At 41.9% G+C, this 21,601-nt stretch overlaps 1 protein-coding gene across 1 annotated transcript in view; it reads left to right on the top strand.

Annotated features, from left to right (window-relative positions):
* Window positions 1-5,438: 5,438 nt before the first annotated feature.
* The window catches only part of STARD13 (StAR related lipid transfer domain containing 13), a 235,703-nt gene continuing 219,540 nt past the window's right edge, over window positions 5,439-21,601 (top strand). The window contains exon 1 of the mRNA XM_042998133.1: window positions 5,439-5,802. Coding sequence (XP_042854067.1) covers window positions 5,679-5,802 — 124 coding nt within the window. The 5' untranslated portion in view covers window positions 5,439-5,678. The remainder of the gene's footprint in view (window positions 5,803-21,601) is intronic.

The following is a 21,601-nucleotide window of genomic DNA, read 5'->3' as shown; positions in this document are numbered from 1 at the left end:
TCTCTCTTGGGGAAAGAACGTGCATGGAAGGAGTCACAGTGAGCTCTTTACCCATCTACTGTGCAGCGAGGGGAAATGGGTCACGGTAAGTAAGGTGATTTCCTAAAGTAAAGCTGAAAAACAACCTGAAATAATGGATCATAACCATAGGCTCCTGGCAAAGGTTTGCTGGCCTGGCACAGTTAGAAACTGAATTCTTTTCTTAAGCAGAGGCTTCTGACAACAAAATTCTCAGCAAGTGAACAGAATATGCTTCTCCATTTTGGGTATAAGGGGTGATGGCACATAATGAGTTAAAAGAAGGGGGAGCAGAAGAGATAAGAAGTTAATAGAATTGCAGTCTTATTTATAGAAGGGTACGTGGCAAGTCCTGCTTATTGTTGTGGTTGTGGGTGCAGTGGTTATGAGTCTTAATTATATAGCATTAAGAGAAGATGAAAGAAAAAAGATCTTTTTTTTTGCCAAAGTTACTAATTATGATATTATTTGTAATTTCAGAAATTTGGAATGAAATGTCCAAACTTAGGAAGGTTTTAAGATAAATTATGGTATGTCTATCCAGCAGAATTTTGCACATTCACCAAAAAGTATATTTAAAAAAACTTGGGGCACCTGGGTGGCTCAGTTGGTTAAGCATCCAACTTTGGCTCAGGTCATAATCTCGTGGCTCCAGTTCAAGCCCCACATCAGGCTCTCTGCCTTCAGCACAGAGCCTACTTTGGATCCTCTGTCTCCTGCTCTCTCGGCCCCTCCCCTGCTCTCTCTCTCTCAAAAAATAATAATAATAATAATAATTTTAAAAATTTAAAAAGCTTAATAGATTGGGAAAATTCTCATGATCTAATAACACTAAGTGGAAAAAGTTTTTTCAAAATTTGGTATGAAAGTTATTACAGTTTTTTTAAAATATGCAGAAAAAAATTGAAAAGGAAAATTTTCAGATGTTCTCAGTCCTCTCTTCCTGGTAATATTACAGGTAATTTTAATGTTTCTTTTTATAATTTTCTGTGTTTAAAGCTGTAATCATTATTATGTATTCTCTACTTAAAATTAATAAACTAGATATAAGAAGATAGAGGGATAGTTAATGACAATGAAGCAACACAGCCATAGGCATAATTAAAATTTACATTTATACTAAGAAGCAGACCCTAGGAATAACCAGTTATCCAAAACTATAGTAGAATATTTATTTAGTCAGTAAATGATCCCACTATGTGCTTTTCACTAAAGATGGCACATGGGATTCAGAAATCCAAATACTAGTTCTAGCTGGGGGAACTCAGGACCAGGGGGAAGGCTGAGAGAAAACAGTTACCCACAGTGCTCCATGATTTCTGGGCCCAGGGTGCTATGGGAACACAAGAGAGGAGGAACACCGCAGCCTCCCTTCCAGGGATCTGTGGAAGGCTTCCAGGAGGAGGTGACATCTGACTTGAATCCTGAAGAATGCATGAGGAAAAAAAAAAGTAGGGGAAGGTCTTTCAGCAGAGGAAATGCATAAAGACAGAGTTGAGTAAGGGTAATAGTTTTCCAATGAGAATCTCATAAGAAGAAATTCAGAGAAGGAAAGGAGAAAACTTAACCAAACCCAGTCCTCTGGAGATAGAGATACAGAGAAAAATTAAAACAATATTAGGAATTCTGGAGGAATTTAGAATGTCTTTTAGGTATCTCTCTTGGACACTCGACAGGTGGTAGCATTACTGGCTAATACAGGAAACATGGACGAGCAGGTTCAGAGGGAAAATTTTACAAATATCCGTTAGTAAGGTAAATGATATACAGTGCTGGAGTATTATCATTCATTCTACACGTGAGTACTGAACATGACTGTACAGACTGTTCTAGGCGCTGAGTACGCACTAGTGAACCAGGCAGACAAGGCCTCTGCTCTCATGAGGTTCAAGGTTTGCCTGGGAGACAGACCACAAACAAACAGGAAAATATCCAAAGTGATAAGTGCTGTAAAGCAAACTATAGCACTCGTGGATGCCATGAGAGGAAGTGATGCAGTTATTTAGATTGTGTCAGGAAAGGCCTCTTGGAGAGGCTCAGGAAAGATTTGGGATAGGACAGCAATATGATCATGATAACGATAGGGCAGCAGTGCGGTAGCATTCGCTGACTGAATCCTTTCTTTGTGCCAAGTGGATTATTTCATTAAATCCACAATACAATCATATAGGTAGGCGGTGTTGAGGGGCAGAAACTTGCCAGTCAAACACAACTCTGCCTCCAGCCACACTGGACACAACTACTTTTGCCTGTTCCACGCTGGGCCTTGAGAGGTGAGGATTGGAACTGTGACAAGGAACACAATCATCCAGGGACACCAAAGCAGAAGGAAAAGCAGGGGGGTGGGGGGTGGAGGGGGGTGCTGAAAACTGAAACCTAGAGAATGCCAACACTGAGCGGGTAGATGAGGTGCTCTGAAGACAAGCACCTCAGCCATGTGGCCTGACAGCCACGAGACAAGCCAGCGTCACAAGGAAGGGAATGAATGGTCAGCAGTGTCCTGTTGTCCACATGACCTAGAGAGGACAACAACCACACAAATCATCCATCACATTTAGCAACCAATTATTGATGAGCTTGGCCAGACAGGTTTTAGTGAAGTAGTGAGGGAGGGCCAGACTGCAGGGTTGATAAGGGAAGATTTCTTTTCCAAGAGATACAGGGTAGAGGCCGGACGACTTGCTATGGTGGTTGTGGTTGTGTTTTGGTTTAAAGAAGGGAGAGACTTGAGGGTTGAGCCTTTAGAGAGGAAGGTTGAGGGCAAAGGAGACAGAGGAAAGAACTGCTGGAACAAAGTCCTTGTAGGGACAAGGACAGCACACAGAGCGCAGCAGGGGGACCGGGTCTTAGTAGGCAGCAAGGCACCTCTTCTACTGTGATGGGAGTGGGGGGGGAGTAAGTAAGAAGGTAGCACCTGTGGGGATTTCTTTTCTCTGAAGTAGACCTATTGTCCTCTGCTCAAGGTGAAGACCGCAGGGAGAAGGTAGTCCTTCTGGAGTCCTACTTAAGGTCCAGCTTTGAAACAGGGCATGTGGGTGCTACTGACCTGTATAAAAGACTCCAAGTAACCCCGAGGTTCCTTTTGAGTTTGGAGCCCTTGCATCTGTGCCAGCAGCATGTGCACAGCTGTGAGGTGTCCTGCTGCAAGCCAGCGAGCTGGGCTGAGCTGTGTGGCAAGCTGCTCCGGTGGCACCTGTTCCGGGAAGATCACTTTAGCCTTTCATCTGGCTTCTCTTGGACAGTCCTGAATTCATGGGCTGTCCTACAGCCAGAACTAAACAAATTTGCAATGCAAAAGTGTATCTTCAAATTAGCCCTTTAAAGAAACCCCCTAATCCGTGCCATCTGAATATGAAATATGTATTAACATAGAAAATAGTAGGGGTCCAGGATCTTTGGAGATAAAATGATCAGTGAAATAGCTGGAATATTCTTGTATTGTCCTATTTCTATGCACATAATGTTACAGCTACTGCCTGTGTTTGATTCAATTTGATCCTTTTTAAAAGTTAAATACACAGCTTCCCTGGGCATGTAATTGTGAAACATTTTGTTGATATGCTATATCGCAGTACTTTAAGATAACACAGGTCTTTCTCCTTGCAGAGAATTTCGTTGTCACTACGTGCATACAAAACAGAGGGTGTAATCAAAGGGGTATTTGGCATGCATCCAGAACGCTATCTGGACTAGTCTGTGACTGGCTGCCGTAGTTTCCAGTCCATTTCTGATCCATGACTTAGTGCTTCATAACTGCCAGTTTCCAAGGTTTATCAGGATGGCACACAAGAGCTCAGTCATTACTTTCTAGCTCATTCTCAAGTGTGTTTTACTAGTAAACATTTTGATTATTTAAAATAACAAAATAAGACCATCAAGATTGTTTTTACCATCATTTCTCCATTTTCTACCAACAGCATAAGCTAGTGCAGGGAATGTTTCCAAAAAGTGTAGAATTGTAGCAGGAATACTTCAGGTAGCTGATAGTTTCCATGCCTTAAGCCAGTAGCAATTTGTGTAATAGAGAAAGGATTAGACAATTTAATTTTCAAACTTCACGTGAAGCACCTGAATTATTTTTAAAAACACCAGCCGACAACTGCTACTCTGGCAGTCTGGTTCGAAGACATTTACAAAGAACAAAGATTCCGGAAATTTTAGTGTTTAAACAATTCAGAAATTTTCTCTTGCAATATATCAATTCCTCTCACCAAACTTGAGCTGTGTGACATGAATCCCATGGTTGCATTACATCGAATGTTTTCAAAATTACTTTCTCTGAGGTCCTCTAAGCACTTTAGAAGCAAAAGATTGAGGATAGCAGGACATCCTGAGGCCTGAACGAGCACTGTCATCATCTTACCTGTGAGGCTTTGGAGCCTAGCAGACTGAGTTGGACACCACTTCTCAGGTACTTTCGCAAGAGCCAGCCCCCCTTTTCCCTGCAGGAATCAGTTCATTTCTAATAATAAGCCTACTTTATGTTATTGACTAAAATACCTTAAAAGTGTTCAATTTTCATATTTCACTTCCTCATAACACCTAGTTTTTAAACTGCATGCAGATTTAAATGCCAAGCTATGTAAATCTATTTAATGTAGGTTCCTAGCAGTTTGACCTCAATATTTGCAAGTTAATTTTCCTCCAACGCAGTGGCTGTAATATTTTGACTTAAAAAAATTTTTTTTTTTTTTTTACATTTATTTATTTTTGAGAGAGAGTGAGACAGTGCATGAGTGGGGGAGGGGCAGAGAGAGAAGGAGACACAGAATCCGAAGCAGGCTCCGGGCTCCAAGCTGTCAGCACAGAGCCCAACGCGGGGCTCGAACCCACCAACCGCGAGATCATGACCTAAGCTGAAGTCGGACCCTCAACCGGCTGAGCCACCCAGGCGCCCCTTGACTTTTTAAATCACTTAATTTGATTGCTGGTTGCAGCCAGATAATCATTTCATTGATGAAATGAGGAGAGATTAACATAAAACCCGAGAACACCCGTATCCAACTCCAGAAGAATGTTAGCCAAACTGAATAGCTGACGTCAAGTGACTTGAGTTCAGGAAAACTCTGATGAGTTATAATGGCACCAGCTGTGGCAGAGTTTAAAATTTGTGTTATGGTGGTGGTGATGGTGGTGGCTTCTGAAACTGAAAAAATGGAAACTGTCAAAAAATAGGAATATGGTACAGCCCCTGATCTCCGAGTGAAACTGAAAAGGGGGTGGGAGCTCCGTGAGTATGGGGCCAGGCCGTCAGGTTCAGGCGAGGGAGGCGGTGAGGGAGGGGAGGAAAAGCTCGCAGGGGGAAGGAGTGGGGCGCTAGACAGTCCCGGAGAGAGGAGGAGGGAGGGGGAGGGAGGGGAGCGGCGGAGCGCGGAGCCGAGGGGAGGGAGGGAGGGAAAGTGGGAAAGGAGTAGAGGAGTTGACCGAGCGCAGAGGTTAACCTTGCTCGGCTCGGGGCGGGCGGCGCATCTCGGCCCGCGCGCGCGGAGGAGCCCCCAGCGCGGGACGGCGGCGGACCCATGTCGCGCCCGCGGCGGGTCCCGGGACCCCAGCGGGAGTCCCGCGCCGGGCGTCTCGGGTCTCCGGGAGTCTGAGTTGCGGGCCACGCGGGAGTGGCGGTGGCGAGCCCGCTCGCTGGTCGTTATGCGGACGGATCTAAAATGACCAGCAAACGGAAACCCTTCCCAACGCAGCTCAGGCGGTCCATCAGCGAGCAGTTGCGGGACTCCACGGCCAGAGCCTGGGATCTGCTGTGGAAGAACGTCCGGGAGAGACGGCTGGCAGGTCGGTGCCCGCGAGACTCCGGGGCCGCGGGGCAGGAGGAGGCGCGGGCGGCTCGGCACGCCCGGCCCACCTCCCGCCTTCTCTCGGGGTGCCCCGCACAGGTTTTCGGAGCCGGGGGCTGGGCCGGGCCGGCCGCGCGCACCCCCTCCCGGCCCGGCCCGGCCCGAGCGCCCGCGCTCCCCGCGCTCCCCGGGCGGTGTGGGGTCCGTCCCGCGCGCTGACAGCCTGGCGGGGAGCGCCACGCGGGGCCGAGAGCGGGCGCCGGGCTTACCTGGCGACTCTTCCTTCCTTCTGGCGGCCGCCTGGCCCGGCTGGCCCGCGCTCCGCAGCCATCCACCCGGTGAATGAATGAGTGCCTCCCCGAGGGCTACCTCTCTCCCAACTTCGCCTGTTCCACAGCGTGGTGGGGGTGGGGGTGGGGGACAAAGCAAGGGAGAATCTCCAAAGTTCTGGGAGACCAGACGTTTGGGGGGTCGGGGTAGGGGGAAGATTTGGGGAAGGACAGGTGGACAGCTGTTGGTGCAAGTGGATCGCCGCCCACAATCCCTGTCTTGCTGTGGATCAGGCTCTCCTCACTTTGGGATTACAAAAGAGGGGCCTCCCGTTTGGGACCTATTGCCCACGAATCAGAGGAAGAGAAGAGGTGATTATTCTGAGCTAAGGGGTCCTTAAGAATCCTTGCTTAGGTCAGAACGCCAGCCCCCTCCTTAGCACCTCCCCCAGCCTCCCCACGCCGTGACCTTACTTCTGTGCTGTCTTCGATGGAACCATCTCCTTGTAGGGCCACGGATGCAGTGAGTGGCCTGAGCCTTCTCAGAGCCCTCATTCAGAGCTGTAGGTCTGGTTAGTCACCGCATCATCCCTGCCCCAATAAGGGAAAGCCGCCCTCCACACAGTTCCAGAGCAGTGGAGGATTTAGGATCCCTTCGCCCAAGGGCTGGCTGCTTGAGGTGTTTCAGGGATTGAGGGAAGTGTGGTTGGAAGGGTCCCTGAGCTGACCACCGGTCCAGTCTCTGGACCTTGTTGCCTCCTGTCTCTCCAGCAGTATCTCCTGAGTTGGTCAGTGACCACAAGAGTGGAAGAGAGTTCTAGAGAAGAAGAAGGTATGAAGTCTGGACAGAGGGAAGGGATACCAAGGGTTACATGGGAGATTTTAACCTCCTCTGGGCTCCTCCCCTTTTCCTTAAAGTAGAACTGAAGTGTGTTTGCTAGATGTTCTGCCCCTGCACCCATGCAGCCTGACAGCATTCTGGAGTAGGTGCCCAGAGACTGTATCTCCTTCACTGTGAGGTCCTTATCAATCTAACTGGTCAAATTAGAAGCAGGGATTATAGATGATTTCAGCACTCAATGTTGTCAGCATAAAATGTTCATCCCATATTTCCTGTCCAACACAGTGGCCCCGTTTAGTAAGCACCCAAGAAATAAACAGACTTTTCAGTCTAGACCCAGAAATAAGTTGTGACAACTGGTAGTTTTGACTGTTGACTTTTAAAGACTTGTATGTGCATTGCAGACCTCAGTTAATAACAATTAGTAACTTTCCCTGTTACCCTGCTAAATTGTATAATCTATGTGATGGATGGTGTCAGAAAAATTTTTGTGGTCTAGTAAACATTTGTTGCTTCCTAACTTCAGAGTGCTAGCTGCAAATGTCTCCTTCATAGCTTCTGTTACTTAAGTTTGTTAAATTTGTTAAATCAATGGATCTTCAGGAAACAAGAAGTCTTTCCAGGAGGGCTGCCAAGGCTGTGCTGGGTTTTTATAGAAGCTGAGGCCAAAGATGACTGCAGCCCTGTCTTTTTCAAAAAGAGATCTGGGAAGGAGGAGAGTGTAATGTAAAGACTTAAAACCATTAAGGTTGTCCAGGAAAGTCATTTGTTCACATGAATTGTAGAAATTGCAGTTTAGGTAAGGTGGTGGAGAGAAAAGGTTTTGATTCTGGGAAATAAACCATAGAAAGAGATTTTAAGATCATGAGTATATAGAAATTAAGGCTAGAAATGGCTTCAGAATGGTAAGTCTAAGAGTTCTCCCAGAGTAGTGCAATTAGTTTTTAAAATAGCGGTATGAGGTTTTAAAATGTTTAATCAGAATATTAATATCTGCTTACCCATAATCTGCTTACCACTCTGCTAACAGTGGATGCCAGCGGGTTATTCAACTAGCACCAAACAATCCTCTGTGAAGCAGACTTCAACTTGTGCTTCTCCAAGCAAGCTGGGATGATTGCCACAAAACCAAGCCAACTCCATGAAGGAGCTTTTAGATGCAAATTGATTTTCTTGGGTTTTCTTGCTAAGGTAGCTAAAATATGGAACTTTGGCCACGAGACACTGAAATACTTAAGTTATTAATGTTGGCATCAATTCTAGGGGAAAGTGTTCTTCATTTGTAAAAGTGTTCTTTCTATGGTTCTGTTCACAATATCAGAATAACCAACCATATGAATGGACCCCCAGAGACTATCCACCCTGCCAAGACGTGATACTGATTGGCTTTTTTTTTTCTGAAGTTTTTTTTTTTTTTTTCTATCAGATAAAATTGGTGTGCTGGTATTTCTTTAAATTCTCTAAAATTTTCTTCTTATTACCTCTGGTCAATAGAACAGTATTCACAGTGCTTTATAACAAACTTGTGTTTATTGTCTAGAGCAATCCTGAAGGTATTTGAGTCTCCCTTTTACTTTTTTACACCCAAAGGAAGGAAATCCTTATTCTAACTCACTCCTACTTCTCTTTGTGAGGGGCTGTCTCGTCAATGAAACAAAGTCAAGAAGTAAAAGTGCTTAATGATACTGAAGCGTGTGGATTTCTGTGCTGTGGGGCCATATTTAGGAAGGAAGGGACTATACGTAATCGAAAGAAGTATTTCTTAACACATATCACAATGCAGATAATGAAATCATTGGAAGGATAAGATGTGAAGGATGTTCAAATATATTCATTTTATCACTAAATTTAAAAAGGGGTAAGTTATTGTTAAAGAAGGATTGATATCAGGAGCGCTTCTTGGGCCTTCCAAATCTGTAGTAGCTGCCAAATTTCCATCAGACTATGGCATTTTTGCCAATGCATACTTCTTAATTTCCTGAGACTCTAACCCCGCAAGGGGTCAACAAGAGTTTTTCTTACTTGTTATCTCAATATTGATTATTCCAATAATGGTGGTAATTGTTATTTATTCCCAAGATGACAAAATTAGTGTTCAAAGCAGGATTCTAATGCGTGTTGTCACAAGTCAAAGGCCACCTGTGCCCATTTTCCCTTACAGTTACCCTGCTTCTTCCATAGGCTTTATGGAGACACACGGACCTCAAATCCTTTCTCCAAGTCTGGCACTTGCCATTAGTTTAAAAAAGAATAGTAAAATTAACTGGAAAAATTGCTCTTTTTTTTACTCCTGGAGTGACAAAGATAACCCTATACACCTAAAACAATGTCCCTTTGTCATCCTGTTGGACTGCTAAGTGTATGGGCTCATAGAGATTTGAAACCAACAGCCATACCTCTGGCTTGTCAGGGGCCCCTAGGTGGTGAGCCTTGCCCACTACCATCACTATAAGAAGCCAAGGGCTATAAGAATGAGAGGCTGTCCTAAAGCCTAAATGTAGGTTTCTTCAAGACAGGTGAGTGACAGGTTCTTTTGGCTTCCCCAGATCTCTAACCAGCCACCACTGGTGACGATTCTGAGCTTTTGTAGCATCATTAAATTCTCTAGGCAGCAGCATACCCCTCAGCTTTTGGTGTTTGTAAGCAGCTTGAACTACTTTTCAAATGGTAAGGTCTGAGAAAATCCAAATGAGTTCTCTAAAGCTTTCTGCTCCTTTATTTTAAAACCCTACTCTATTTTAATGGAAATGTAATCCATATGTTTGATTCCTTTATACTCACATAACAGTGTTTAGGTGGCTTGTGAACTAACTGATGTCCAAGTCTTTTGATCTCTTTTATAGTCTCAGTTTAAATCATTTCTCTTAGACACAGGAAGTTCTATTGCTGCCAAGAATAAACTAACTTAAAACACTGAAAAGTTTGAGTTTCGATGAGAAACACTAATTCCACCAAATTTCAGTGAGTTCTTGTCATGTTGAAACAGGTTCATTCATTCTCAGAGTCAACAGTAGCATCCTGTGATGTGATGTAAACACCAGACTGGGACTTTCATGCAGAGTGGGATCAAGAATAGAACATAGGCGATAAAGACGTTCCTTATTAAAATCTAAATGTGTTCCGTGATATCAAAAAGCACAGGATGATACCAGTTGATCCTTTTTATGTGTTTTATATCAGCGTTCTTCCTTTTTATTGTCACTTTCCTGTAAGGTACAGGCCATCCCTCTTGTCAGGTGTTTTTTTAAACATCTCTTGAAAGGAGAATACATTTAGATGTGATTTATATTAACAATGACAAAAAAAATCTAAGTAAGTATGCAATTAAAATCAGAGAAGGAGAACATATTCCTTATATAAGGGTTCTCAGCCTTAGCTACACATAAAATCACTGGGAGCCTTTTATGAATATCAGTGTCCTGGCTGCCTCTTAGAGATTCTGATTCAGTTTAGAGAGGGCCTGGGGATGAGTATTCTTTTTCAAGCCCCACAGATGGTTCCAGTGGGTAACCTGGCCTAAGAACCACTGACTTATATTAACTACCATTTTATAACTCTCAAAAGTCTATGTCTAGCAGAAGGTCATATTCTAGGCCCCTAAGAAAAGTTTTGATTAAGTAGGGTTGGAATGAGCTTGTCATTTTACAGAAAAATAAAAGTTTGGGCCTACTTGCCAGGGTAAGAAATTTGCTTTTGGTTCTACCTATGGTAAGAAGCGAAGGATTTTATGCAGAGGAGTGGCAGGTCCTGGTTTAATTGCCACCAGAGTGGTCTAGGTGAGAGATAAACAGTGACAGGGACTAGGGTAATAGTGATAGAGATGGAGATGTAGGGACATATTTGGAATATGTGTTGAAAGGAGAGATGCCAATGCTGAGGTTGGTTGCTGGAGGTGAGGGAGAAGGATCAAGAACTCCTGGGTTGTAGTGCCATGGGCTGAGATGGGGCACGTGGCAGGTACGCATGTTGCAGCTGCAAAAGGAAGTTTTGTTTTTGTTCTTTGGTGGGTTTTTTTGTTTTTGTTTTTGTTTTTTGTTTGTTTGTTTTTGCTTTTGGCATTGGACAGATGAGGATTGAGGAGTTCTCCTTGAGCCAACTTAGACCAAAAGTGCCTCTTAGACATCCAAAAGTAAAAGTCAAAAAGTTGGCTGTGCAAGTACGGGTTTGGAAGAAAAGTCAAAGCCAAAAATATAAATCCAGAAGTGATTGTCATATAACTTTTATAGAATAAAACCTAAGGATTAGATGGGGTTACTTAGGAAAAAATATATACATAAGAGGAGGGGCCAAGGACAGAATCCTAGGGCATCCTTTATTTAGAGCACTATTTGGATGTGAACTCTCTCTATATATACATATGCTAAGTTTCTGGAGAATTTGAAAAAGCAACACTGTCTAAATTCAGCATTCTTATAACAGAAGAATAATCGTGCTATGCTGAATAATCTTTTGTGACAGATTTATTTGGTCCCAGAACTGCTGATGAATGAAAATAATCATAAAAATATGTCTCGCTAATAAAATATAACTTTTTTAAATTTAGAAATGATACCACAAAGTAGAAATTAAAAACTTCAAATAACATTTGAAGGGAAGGCTGCTCAAGTTTGCCCTCATTAAAAAAAATAAAAATATGGTTAAGTATAAGTGGTCTTAGCAGGAATACTTCTATGGTTATTATAACCTGTTGACCCCACATATAATGAAGTAAGAGCTTTATATTGGAAAGATGACTTTTTCAATGTCATGATATCCGGGAATAGTCTACTCAAACAAAGCTTAGCTTGTAAGAAAAGTTCTGTATATTGAGGTTTTGAGTACTGCATCCATTTACTGACCTTTATCAGTTATGGTTTGTCCATAATAAAGTTGATTGAAGGGAATTTCTCTGAGAAAAAGAAATCCTATCTTAACTTTTTGCATTTGTAAGAAGAGTAACTTAAACTTGGCCTAACCTATCTGCAGCATGCTGGCTAATCCTTAGAAGTAACACAATTTCCTCCAAGAATTGGAGCAAGGAAATGATCACATTCATTAATTGCTGGTGGTGCTCTGTATAAGAGACACGAGCCCTAATAGTTGGCTGGAACTCCTTGAGGAGACCATGTGGTACAATTTTTTTGACTCAACAACATGAGACATGGAGCACACGTCTAATGAAATGAATATATACTCCTTTCATTGTGTTTTTTTAAACCTTCTGTTCAATAAAACAACTTATAAGGAAAAATTTGCTAAAAGGCCTTGTAGTTTACTGGGAGTTTATCCAACAGTATATTTCATTCTGCCCTTTTGCAAGCTTAGTGATATTGCAAAATGAAAACAAAAGTGGTTTGAAAAGTGTTACAACATTCCTGGGCTTTTTTCAGAATCCTTGAATGTTTAGTCCTAAAACAGTCGAGTTGAAGGACAAACATTTTTGTCATGTTTGTAGTTAGTCAATAAGTATTTATTGAGCCATGAAATAGCATCCTTGTCAAAGCATGTTGGGACTGTAGTGCAGGATATTAATTTAGTACTGTGGTTTTATCCTGGCAAAGCACACAAATTTTATTATGCTGCTCAAATCACTTAACTCATCTATTTAACCAGAAATAGAGCAAGCTTCCAGAAATTGCAAAAGGACAGTATAGAATGTGCCATGACTACACAATATTGCATTTGCAAATCTGCTGTGTCAAGCCATTTTATATTTTCAGGCAGACTATTTCCCTAGTAACATTTTTATCCAAAATAAAAATTTCAGAATCTTACGGTTCTGTTATATTGTCTCATGCTGCATATTTTATCTATATTTCAACACGGCATACTGTGTTTGGTGAATACTTTTCTTTCTCTTTCCTATATAGGAAATCAAATGAATATGAGAGGTAATTGTTGTTCAATCCCATGAAAATTAATATATTTACTTGCTGACATTAAGTTGGAAAGTCTTATCAGATGCTTTGTATTCTCTCTCCATCTGATAAAGTAGAAAAGTAGCCAGGTTCCTTGAAAGATATTTGAAAGCACTTTCCATTGAAATGTAATATTTATCACTATGATAAGGTTCTAAAAGTGCAAATATTTGAATATGTGTAACAGTGTAAGTTACACTAATGCACCGCTGCATGGGAACCTATGGATGGTCACAGTGACATTGCAAGGAGGTCCGAGTATTGCTTCCCTCCTTCACCTGACAGTGAATTGCATTCATCTCAGAACTCTTCAAAAACAGTGATAGACTGCACCTGTCCTAGCCATGAGGAGGTGTCCTCATGATCTTGGAAATAAATTACATCTTTATTTTAGTCCCAAGAAAATATGTCATAAGCAATAGACATAAAAGACGAACAATTGTTAGAATTAAAGTAAGTAAGTTTAAAAAAAAAGCTTTCATATATTTCAATATAGGCTGTTTTATTCTTTCTGGAAAAAAGAAAGAAGCTTTGTGCTGTATGTTTGATTTTTGTTCTTAAATCTAAATCAAATCAATAATGGCAAATGAAAAAGAGAACTCTTAACCACGTAGAGTAGCACTGTAGTGGTGGAAAAGGGACTGAAGCTATTTGAGATGTCATATGAATAAAATCACAGCTGTGCAATGGTGATTAACATCTGTGAAATTAGCATCACTTCAGTCATAATGTTGATATACATATTTGCCACAGCTACGGGTACATACAGTGCCAGGAGCATGGAGCACCCAGGACTGTAAATGCATGTTACTTTACTTTCAGTGCGTATGTAGTGGAGGGCAGGATTAGCCGTGTTTGGCATGATGGAGGATTACTGGCATGGCATCGTGATCTAGTGGTTAGGAGTGGCTACTGGAGCCCAAGACTACGTGGGTTTGAATCCTGCCTCCAACATTTAAGCAGTCGGTCCTTGGGAAAGATAAGTAATCTCAATGTTCTTTAGTTTCCTCATCTTTAAAAAGGAGGATAAGCATAGTACTTACCGCATAGGGTTGTTATGAAGATTAAATGAGTTAATATTTTCAAAGTATTTAGCATAGTGTCTGGCCCCTAATAAATATCGTATGAGAGTTTATATGGCTATATACACACAGACACTCCTAGCGACCCCCGCACAGTCAAAACTCCAGGTATAACTTTTGAGTGCCCCCAAAACTTACCTACTAATAATAGCCTACTGCTGACTATTAACATAAATAGTCAATAACTATTGACTATTAGTCTATTAGTCTATTAGTAGAATGAATGATTCATGCTAGAACACTAATGGGTTACACAAGATGCTGCTAGACTAATGACATAGTCAATTAACACATATTTTGTATAATATATATTATATAATATGTAATAATAAAATAAAAAATACATAATAATATAAAATAAATATAACAAAATAATATATTATATATTATATATACATATGTGTGTGTATATATACATACATATATATGTATACATACACTGTGTTCTTATAAGAAAGTAAGCTAGAGAAAAGAATATGTTACTAAGAATATATCATAAGGAAGTAGGGGCTCCTGGTGACTCAATCGGTTGAGCATCCGACTTCGAGCCCCAGGTCATGATCTCGTGGTCTGTAGGTTCAGGCCTCATGTTGGGCTCTGTACAGACAGCTGAGAGCCTGGAGCCTGCTTCAGATTCTGTGTCTCCCTCTATCTCTCTCTCTGCCCCCCTCCCCCCACATCCCCACCCTCACTCATGCTCTTTCTCTCTCAAAAATAAACATTAAAAAAAAAAAGAATATCATAAGGAAGCGAAAATACATCTAAAGTACTGGACTGTATTTTGGGGGGGAAAAGTCCGGATACAAGTGAACCTGCACAGTTCAAACCTGTGTCGTTCAAGGGTCAACTGTATGTGTACATGCAAGTGGAGAATAAAGCAGCAGAGACATATTTCCTGGTAAAGGAGATGCTTTTATCTCTAGCCTTAAACCACTTACCCCCTTCATTCATCAGCCATGTCTCTTTTTTTAAGTTTATTTATTTATTTTCAGAGAGAGAGAGAGAGTGTGAGTGAGCACGAGTTGGGGAGGGGCAGAGAGACAGGGAGAGAAAGAATCGCAAGCAGGCTCCACACTGTTAGCACAGAGCCCAACACGGGGCTTGATCCCACGAACCGTGAAATCATGACCTGAGCTGAGATCAAGTCAGATGGTTACCCCAGCACCATATCTTATGAACCTATTCTTAAGATCCCATGTTCAGGGGTTTCCAAGAGCTGAGACGTTAGTCTCACTCTCTTTGCTCTGAGATTAAAAAAAAAAAAAAAAAAAAAAATCAAATACTACATATGTTGGCAGCATGGTTGGCAGCATCTTGTGTAACCCATTAGTGTTCTAGCATGAATCATTCATTCTACTAACGTTTGTCTTTCTGAAAGATCATCAATTATGGTTTGTTCATCAAAATCACCATCAGCTTTAGAGATATGCAACCATGAATTCATTCCCATGCCCTTGGCCTAAATGGAATTTGATGGAGACCTAATTAAAATGAGGGAAGTTAGACTAGATAATCTCTAAGGACCCATTTAGCTTTAAAGATCAATGAGCCTGTAAAACCAGACCATGTGTCTGAAGGAAACTTAATGCACTAAGTCTTTTAGCTCCCTTTCTGTGTAGATTTCATAGGATGTTCTGAGAGATGAGGAAGCTGAAGCCTAGAAGCATACCCTCAGATAGCCTGCCAGTGCCATTCCCCATGCTGGTTTGGTTACCTACCTCCACCAACAGCAACAACTTATAATCGGTACTTTCTGTAATTGGAGCTACCTCTGCCAGAACTGGAGTGGAACAAGTTGGGGGGCAAGCTGGGAATCCTGGGCCTGTGAACACCTGTAGAATCTCTCAACAGCCCCTGCACCGCACTCACGCAGGGTCACTGCTCAGAAGCGCTCCGTCCTTGGTTTAGTGTTCTTCTATTGCAATTTTGAAATTATTAATAATCGTTGAATGGAGGGGCCCCATTTTCCTTTTGTACGGTGCCTGCCAAGTGATGTAGCTGGTCCTGCATTCAGAGAAAGCCAGGGTCTTGTAGAATCATGCCTTGATTTGTGAGTTCACCTTCATTGGTGACTTGCTGTTATTTAAGTAAGATAAAAGGGATGCATAAAAACATAGGATATTAGATTTGGAAGGGACCTTGGAAGCCTTTCCTTAAGCACCTACAATCTATAATCCACGTGCTCTGTGCTGCTTGCTCTTGGGAAAGGCGATCTCCCAAGGGAGAAATTGTGTTTGTTTTATTTTATTGTTTATTGATTCTGACAGCATCATTATGAAATAAGGCAATAACATTACCCCTAGTGTTTACAGAGCTATAGTGATTTTATTTTAGCTATTACATATATTGAAGCAAATATTTTAATTAGTTTTTTAAGGTTTTGCAGTGTTTAGGTATAATAGGAAATAGGCACAAATTATACAACTCTTGGTAATCTAGATTTTCAGATCCAAGGCTTGTTTTGAAAAGTGCTTAATTAAGCTTTTTCTTAATTAAAAAGTTATTTGCAATACCCATAATAGATTAATTCATTAAGCCACTGCTATTAAAACCATTAAGGTTATTTCCTGTGTAGGTTCATCCAGGGCTACTTACTAAGAAAAGGAAATTAGGAGAGGTAGTAATAAAGCCTATCATTTATCACCAGGGATTTTCAGCCCATATCTGCCAACATTTTGTTTTGTCATTATGTCCACCTGTCTCCATGAAGAACACTAAAGCTGACTAGAGTCTAGTCTCTTAGTGGTGCACAGTTTAAAATCCCTCTTTGCTAACGGAAGCTATACATAGAACTCACCATTTAATAATGTTTTTTAAAAAGGACACTTTCTTTTGTTGGAAATTAAGTTTATTATTTAATGCTAAGTATTTCTGGGCAATTGACTAAAAAAAAAAGAGTGCATTTTCATTTGCCCTTAAGCTACTTCAAACAAGAATGTGCTTGCATAGTTCTAAGTAGTAAATAAGTAGGTCCCTCGTCGGTGGATTCAAGGCCATGTTAGAAGTGAACCTGGCTGACAGCCGGGCCATGGCACGAAGGTGGGCCCAGGTGCTATTCCACAAGGAGAATCAAGTGACAGTGGCTTGGTAAGCTCCTTCTGTATGTTCAGCTCTATACATATGAGAAGAGCGAGAGGTGTAAACAGCTCTATCCAAGAGCCTGAACAAGTTCGACTTGCCAGGTTAAAAAAAAAAAAAAATCTATAGGAGTAAATTAAACCTTAATAGCACAGTTGCCAGAATTCGGAAAGTGAAACTATAACTCTCACTCTGGACAAGGTCCCCTACATCAGTACTCAAATACAATGATTTACTCAGGTGTCTGTTTGCACCTTAGCCCCAACCTCCTCCCGGGAAAAAGACAGTGCCTCGTTCACTGTCGATAGTCCAGTTGCCCTAGCACAGTAGCTGGGATACAGAATGTGCACAATGAGTGTCTGTTGAGTGAATGAACCAGTGGTCATTATAATATTAACAGCAAACCTGCTTGGACCCCATTGTGTGCCAGGCATTATGCTAAAGACTTCACACATTTTCTCATTTGATGCCCAGGCTTCAGGAAAGGTACTGCCAGGGTCACTGTTAGCACCCACAGCAGCTTGCTGTGATTTAGAAAAAGGCTTCTTCTCTGGGCTCACGAATTAGAAAACGGTGCCTCTTCTGAGCAAATGCAGCCCCAAGGGCAGGCAGCTGAGTGAGTGTACCCTGGCCTGAATTTCATCCTGTGTGCCCCCCACCCCCACCCCTTGGCTGGTTGCTCTGTGTAAGTCACAGCCCACACAGTTGTACACAGTAGCCCTGGGTACCACTATTATCTCCAGCTGATGCCCGAGGAAACTAAGGCGTGGAGAGGTTAAGTAACTTGTTCAAGGCCCATAACTACTACTTGTAGCTATGTAGATTTGGGAGGCTGGCACAATTCACATGACTTGTAAGGTTTGTGAGATCCTGAAGACTCCAAGAGCCACATCCTTGTCACAGTCTAGCACTTAGGAAGAAGGGGTAAGTGTTGATGGGTGTCGTTGTGACAATACGGGAACTATTTGCAGAGCCCCACCCAGTGTTGCCTCAAGGTTACCACAGGGAGTATTAGGTGGGAGCTGACCATGGCATCCTGGCATCCCAGGGTCCCCATGGTAATAAAGACGATGATTAATGGTGATCCTAAATATTTGTGTAAGACTTACAGTTAAATGTCTTTCCATTAAGGTAATATAACAGTGGATTAAAATCATTAGGTTCTCACAAAAGTCCCTTGAGAAAGGCGGGGTAGGTGCTATGATCTCAATTATTTAAGTGAGACAAATGAAGATAAGAAAAATAATGTGACTACCCAAAGCCTCATGACCAGTGAGGGCCAGAGAGGGATTTGGATCCAGCTCCTACTCCAGTGCTCAGTCTTCTGGTCTCTTTCCTGTTGCCCAGTGTGAGCTCTGCTCTGTGAGAGGTCAGTTGCAAGTCAGGCTCCCAAGCCTAACTGAGCATCAGAACCACTAGAAAAGCTTTTAAAATACAGGCTTCTGGACTCCTCACCAGATCCATTGGATCAAAATCATCCCTGGGGAAGCAGTATAATGAGTGTGTTTGTGTGTGTGTGGTAGGGGGTGGGGGAGAGGATTGGTCTGTAGTTATCATTTTTAGCAAGCTTCCTAGGTGATTTTTGTTGTTTGTTTACTGCCTGCCCAGCACTGTCCTCTCACTGGTGACTGGAAACGGCTCTAAACTCATGATTTTTTTTCAGGCTCTATGCCTTGTGCTATTCAGTGTCTTCTAGTCTCATACTTTTCTCTCTCTTCTGCCTACCTAGATCTTAGCCATTTTCAAGGACTAGCTCAACTCCTTCATGATTTTGTTGCTAGTGCTGTTCTGGTTATGCCCACTCCTGCCTCCAGACAGTCTCGCCTTCCGTACCTAAGTGCTCTCAGGGGGGCTTGAGGGTGGGAGCAGCTTGAGGGCCTGCTGCATGTCAGGCCCCTAATTCAGTGTTTCTCCACATGTCACTATGTGAACCATCACAGCAAGATGCTGAGGTCATGATTATCATTCCCATTTTAAGGAGGGGGTACGTGAAGAAACCTGGCTGAGGCCAGCACATCTAGGAGAGGGCATAGTCTCATCTGGCTTCAAGTACCTGCCTTTCTCTTCGTTCTGCTGAATATTCCAGTCTTCAGAAACCAGGAAGATTTCTTTTGTACTATAATTGAGAAACTGTCTTATGTTAAAAAAAAAAAAATCTTTTACCTCCCACTGTATAACCCACATAGTAAAAAAACCTAGTTGTTAAAGAAATAAAAAAATGCCTTTTCTCCTTTTGTGAAATTACTTCCTAGCAAGCTTCAAAAGGCTGAACTGATATTGATCAAGATAGTATATTTATTTATTCAAGCCCTTTAATATTATGAGGAAATAACAGCCAACCTTCCATCCTTTTCTTTCTTTTAACTGGAAAACACATGAAATGTTAGAGCATATGGATGACTTTCAGATTACCTTTTCCAGGCTACTCATTTTACAAGGGTCGATTGAATCTCAGAGAGATTCAGTTAACCCATTCCAGGTCACATATCTTATTGGTGATAAATTTGAGATTAGAGTCCAGCTGTGTATCCTAGGATTATAGGTGAATTCATACTTGGCCATCCAATAGCAAGCAAGATGCCCATTTTTGAAATTAGTCTAGAGTACAAACTTCTTGAGGGAAAAATGGTTCCTTACCTCAAGAGCGAAGCTTTCCCCATGAAATATGTTTATGAGTGTTTGTTCCGGCAGCCTGACTCACTGCCTCAATGACTGAAGGACATTAAGGGAATAATTGCTCCTTTCTAAGTGCTCTGGTGGCCGCACGCCCTGCAAGATAACCTTGACCTGTCCTCCTGCCTCCTTCCAAGGTGCAAATGGAAATTTTATAGCTAAAGAAAACTCACTGCTATCGTCACATATTGGGTGATGAAAATGGGAGAAAGCATAATTGAAATTTAAATAACAATTTTTCATCTATTTAATGGCCCTTTGGGCCATTATTTTAAATTACAGAGCTAGAGGGAAAAAATGATTTTTTAACCCCCCAAATCATATGATTTTTTTCCCACAGTGACTCCAAGTTCTTATTCACTTAAATTATTCAACAAATATTTATTAAGTCCCTACCATGTCAAACACTGTCCCACCTACTGGGGATTCAGTGGTGACCAAAAGACAAAATCCACACCCTCACCAAGCTTCCATTTGAGTGGAAGGAGACAGATAGTAATGAATAAATATATAATATGTGTTACAAATAGCACATCATGAAGAAAAACAAATAATGAGAAGGAACTGGAGAATGAAAGAGAGTGCTATTTTGGATCTGATGGCCACAGAAGATCTCTCTGGGGAGGAGGAGATTGGAGCAGAGACATTCAAAGATCTGGGGCAAAGAGTGTTCTAGGCAGAGAGAATAGGACATGGATCATTCCTGAAGCAGGAGAGCACGGGTGTGTTTGAAGAAAGGCCAGAATGGCCAGAATGTCAGTGGGGCTTGGGGTATGGTGACTGAGTGGGAGAGTGGTAAGAAAAGGGGTTTTCAGATGGCCAGGTCCTCTGCAGCATTAGGCCTGGGAAGGAGTCCTGATATGATCTTGAGTATAATTTGCTATGAACAGTTATCTGGTTTATGATGTAAAAGTTGAGAAGAAAAGATGATAAAGGCCAAGAGTGGCTTAAATTTTTTTTTAATGTTTATTTCTTTTTGAGAGAGAGACAGAGTATGAGTGGGGGAGTGGCAGAAAGAGAGGGAGGCACAGAATCTGAAGCAGGCTCCGGACTCTGAGCTGTTAGCACAGAGCCTGACGTGCGGCTCAAATCCATGAACCATGAGATCGTGACCTGAGCTAAATTCAGACGCTTAACCGACTGAGCCACCCAGGCTCCCCAGAAAGATGTTTTAGAGGCCTCCCAGAAATATCAAGTTTAGTTAATGTCTCAGTTGTAAAAAACAAAAAGCCCCCAAAACCCCCATAAATACTTAGTTGCTAGTCACATAGGGGCCAGTGCTTAATTAAAAAGAAGGAGAGAATAACCTCAGGCCCCTCAATTTTTTGACACAAATGGGAAGAATTAATTAGATCCATTTATTCATTCAGAAACATTTATTTAATGAATATCATATTCCAGATACTCTGCTATGCTCTATGCCCCAAGCATAAAAAGATGAAAAAGACACTAAGTCTTACCCTCAAGGACTTGTAGACAAATGCAACGGCAGCAGCAGAATATACAAGCTATAGAGGTAGATTAGAGGATGGAGTGATGAACTTGGCCTGGCTTTGCCGAGCAAATGACCCTTGAGTGGGGCCTTAAAGGAGAGAAATTACATCCTAAGTAAGGGAAAACACAAGCACATGCAAAGAAACAGAGAGGAATGAAGTTGCATGAGTAAATTTTATATATTGATTGATGGGACCTGGGGTCAAGAAGGGGAACAGTTGAAGAAAACTGGAGAGGTGGGCAGGGACCAGATTATGAGCCTGTGGATTTTATCCATGACTTCCAGTGCTATATCAGATAGTCTGTAATTTCTTTTCTAGCTCTAGGACTTTATGTCATATGAATCTGTTTTCCTTTCCCCATCAGTGTTTGAGGTAAGAATCACCAGCCCCTGTTTATTTTTGTATTTATCTTTTTAAGGTTACCTTGCTCTACCACTTTAAAGAATAACCATCAGAGCCTC

The sequence above is a fragment of the Panthera tigris genome, chromosome A1, assembly GCF_018350195.1.
Source record: "Panthera tigris isolate Pti1 chromosome A1, P.tigris_Pti1_mat1.1, whole genome shotgun sequence".
Classification (NCBI taxonomy): Eukaryota; Metazoa; Chordata; class Mammalia; order Carnivora; family Felidae; genus Panthera; species Panthera tigris.
The sequence above is the reverse complement of the archived record's forward strand: the minus strand, read 5'-3'. Positions and strand labels throughout refer to the sequence as shown.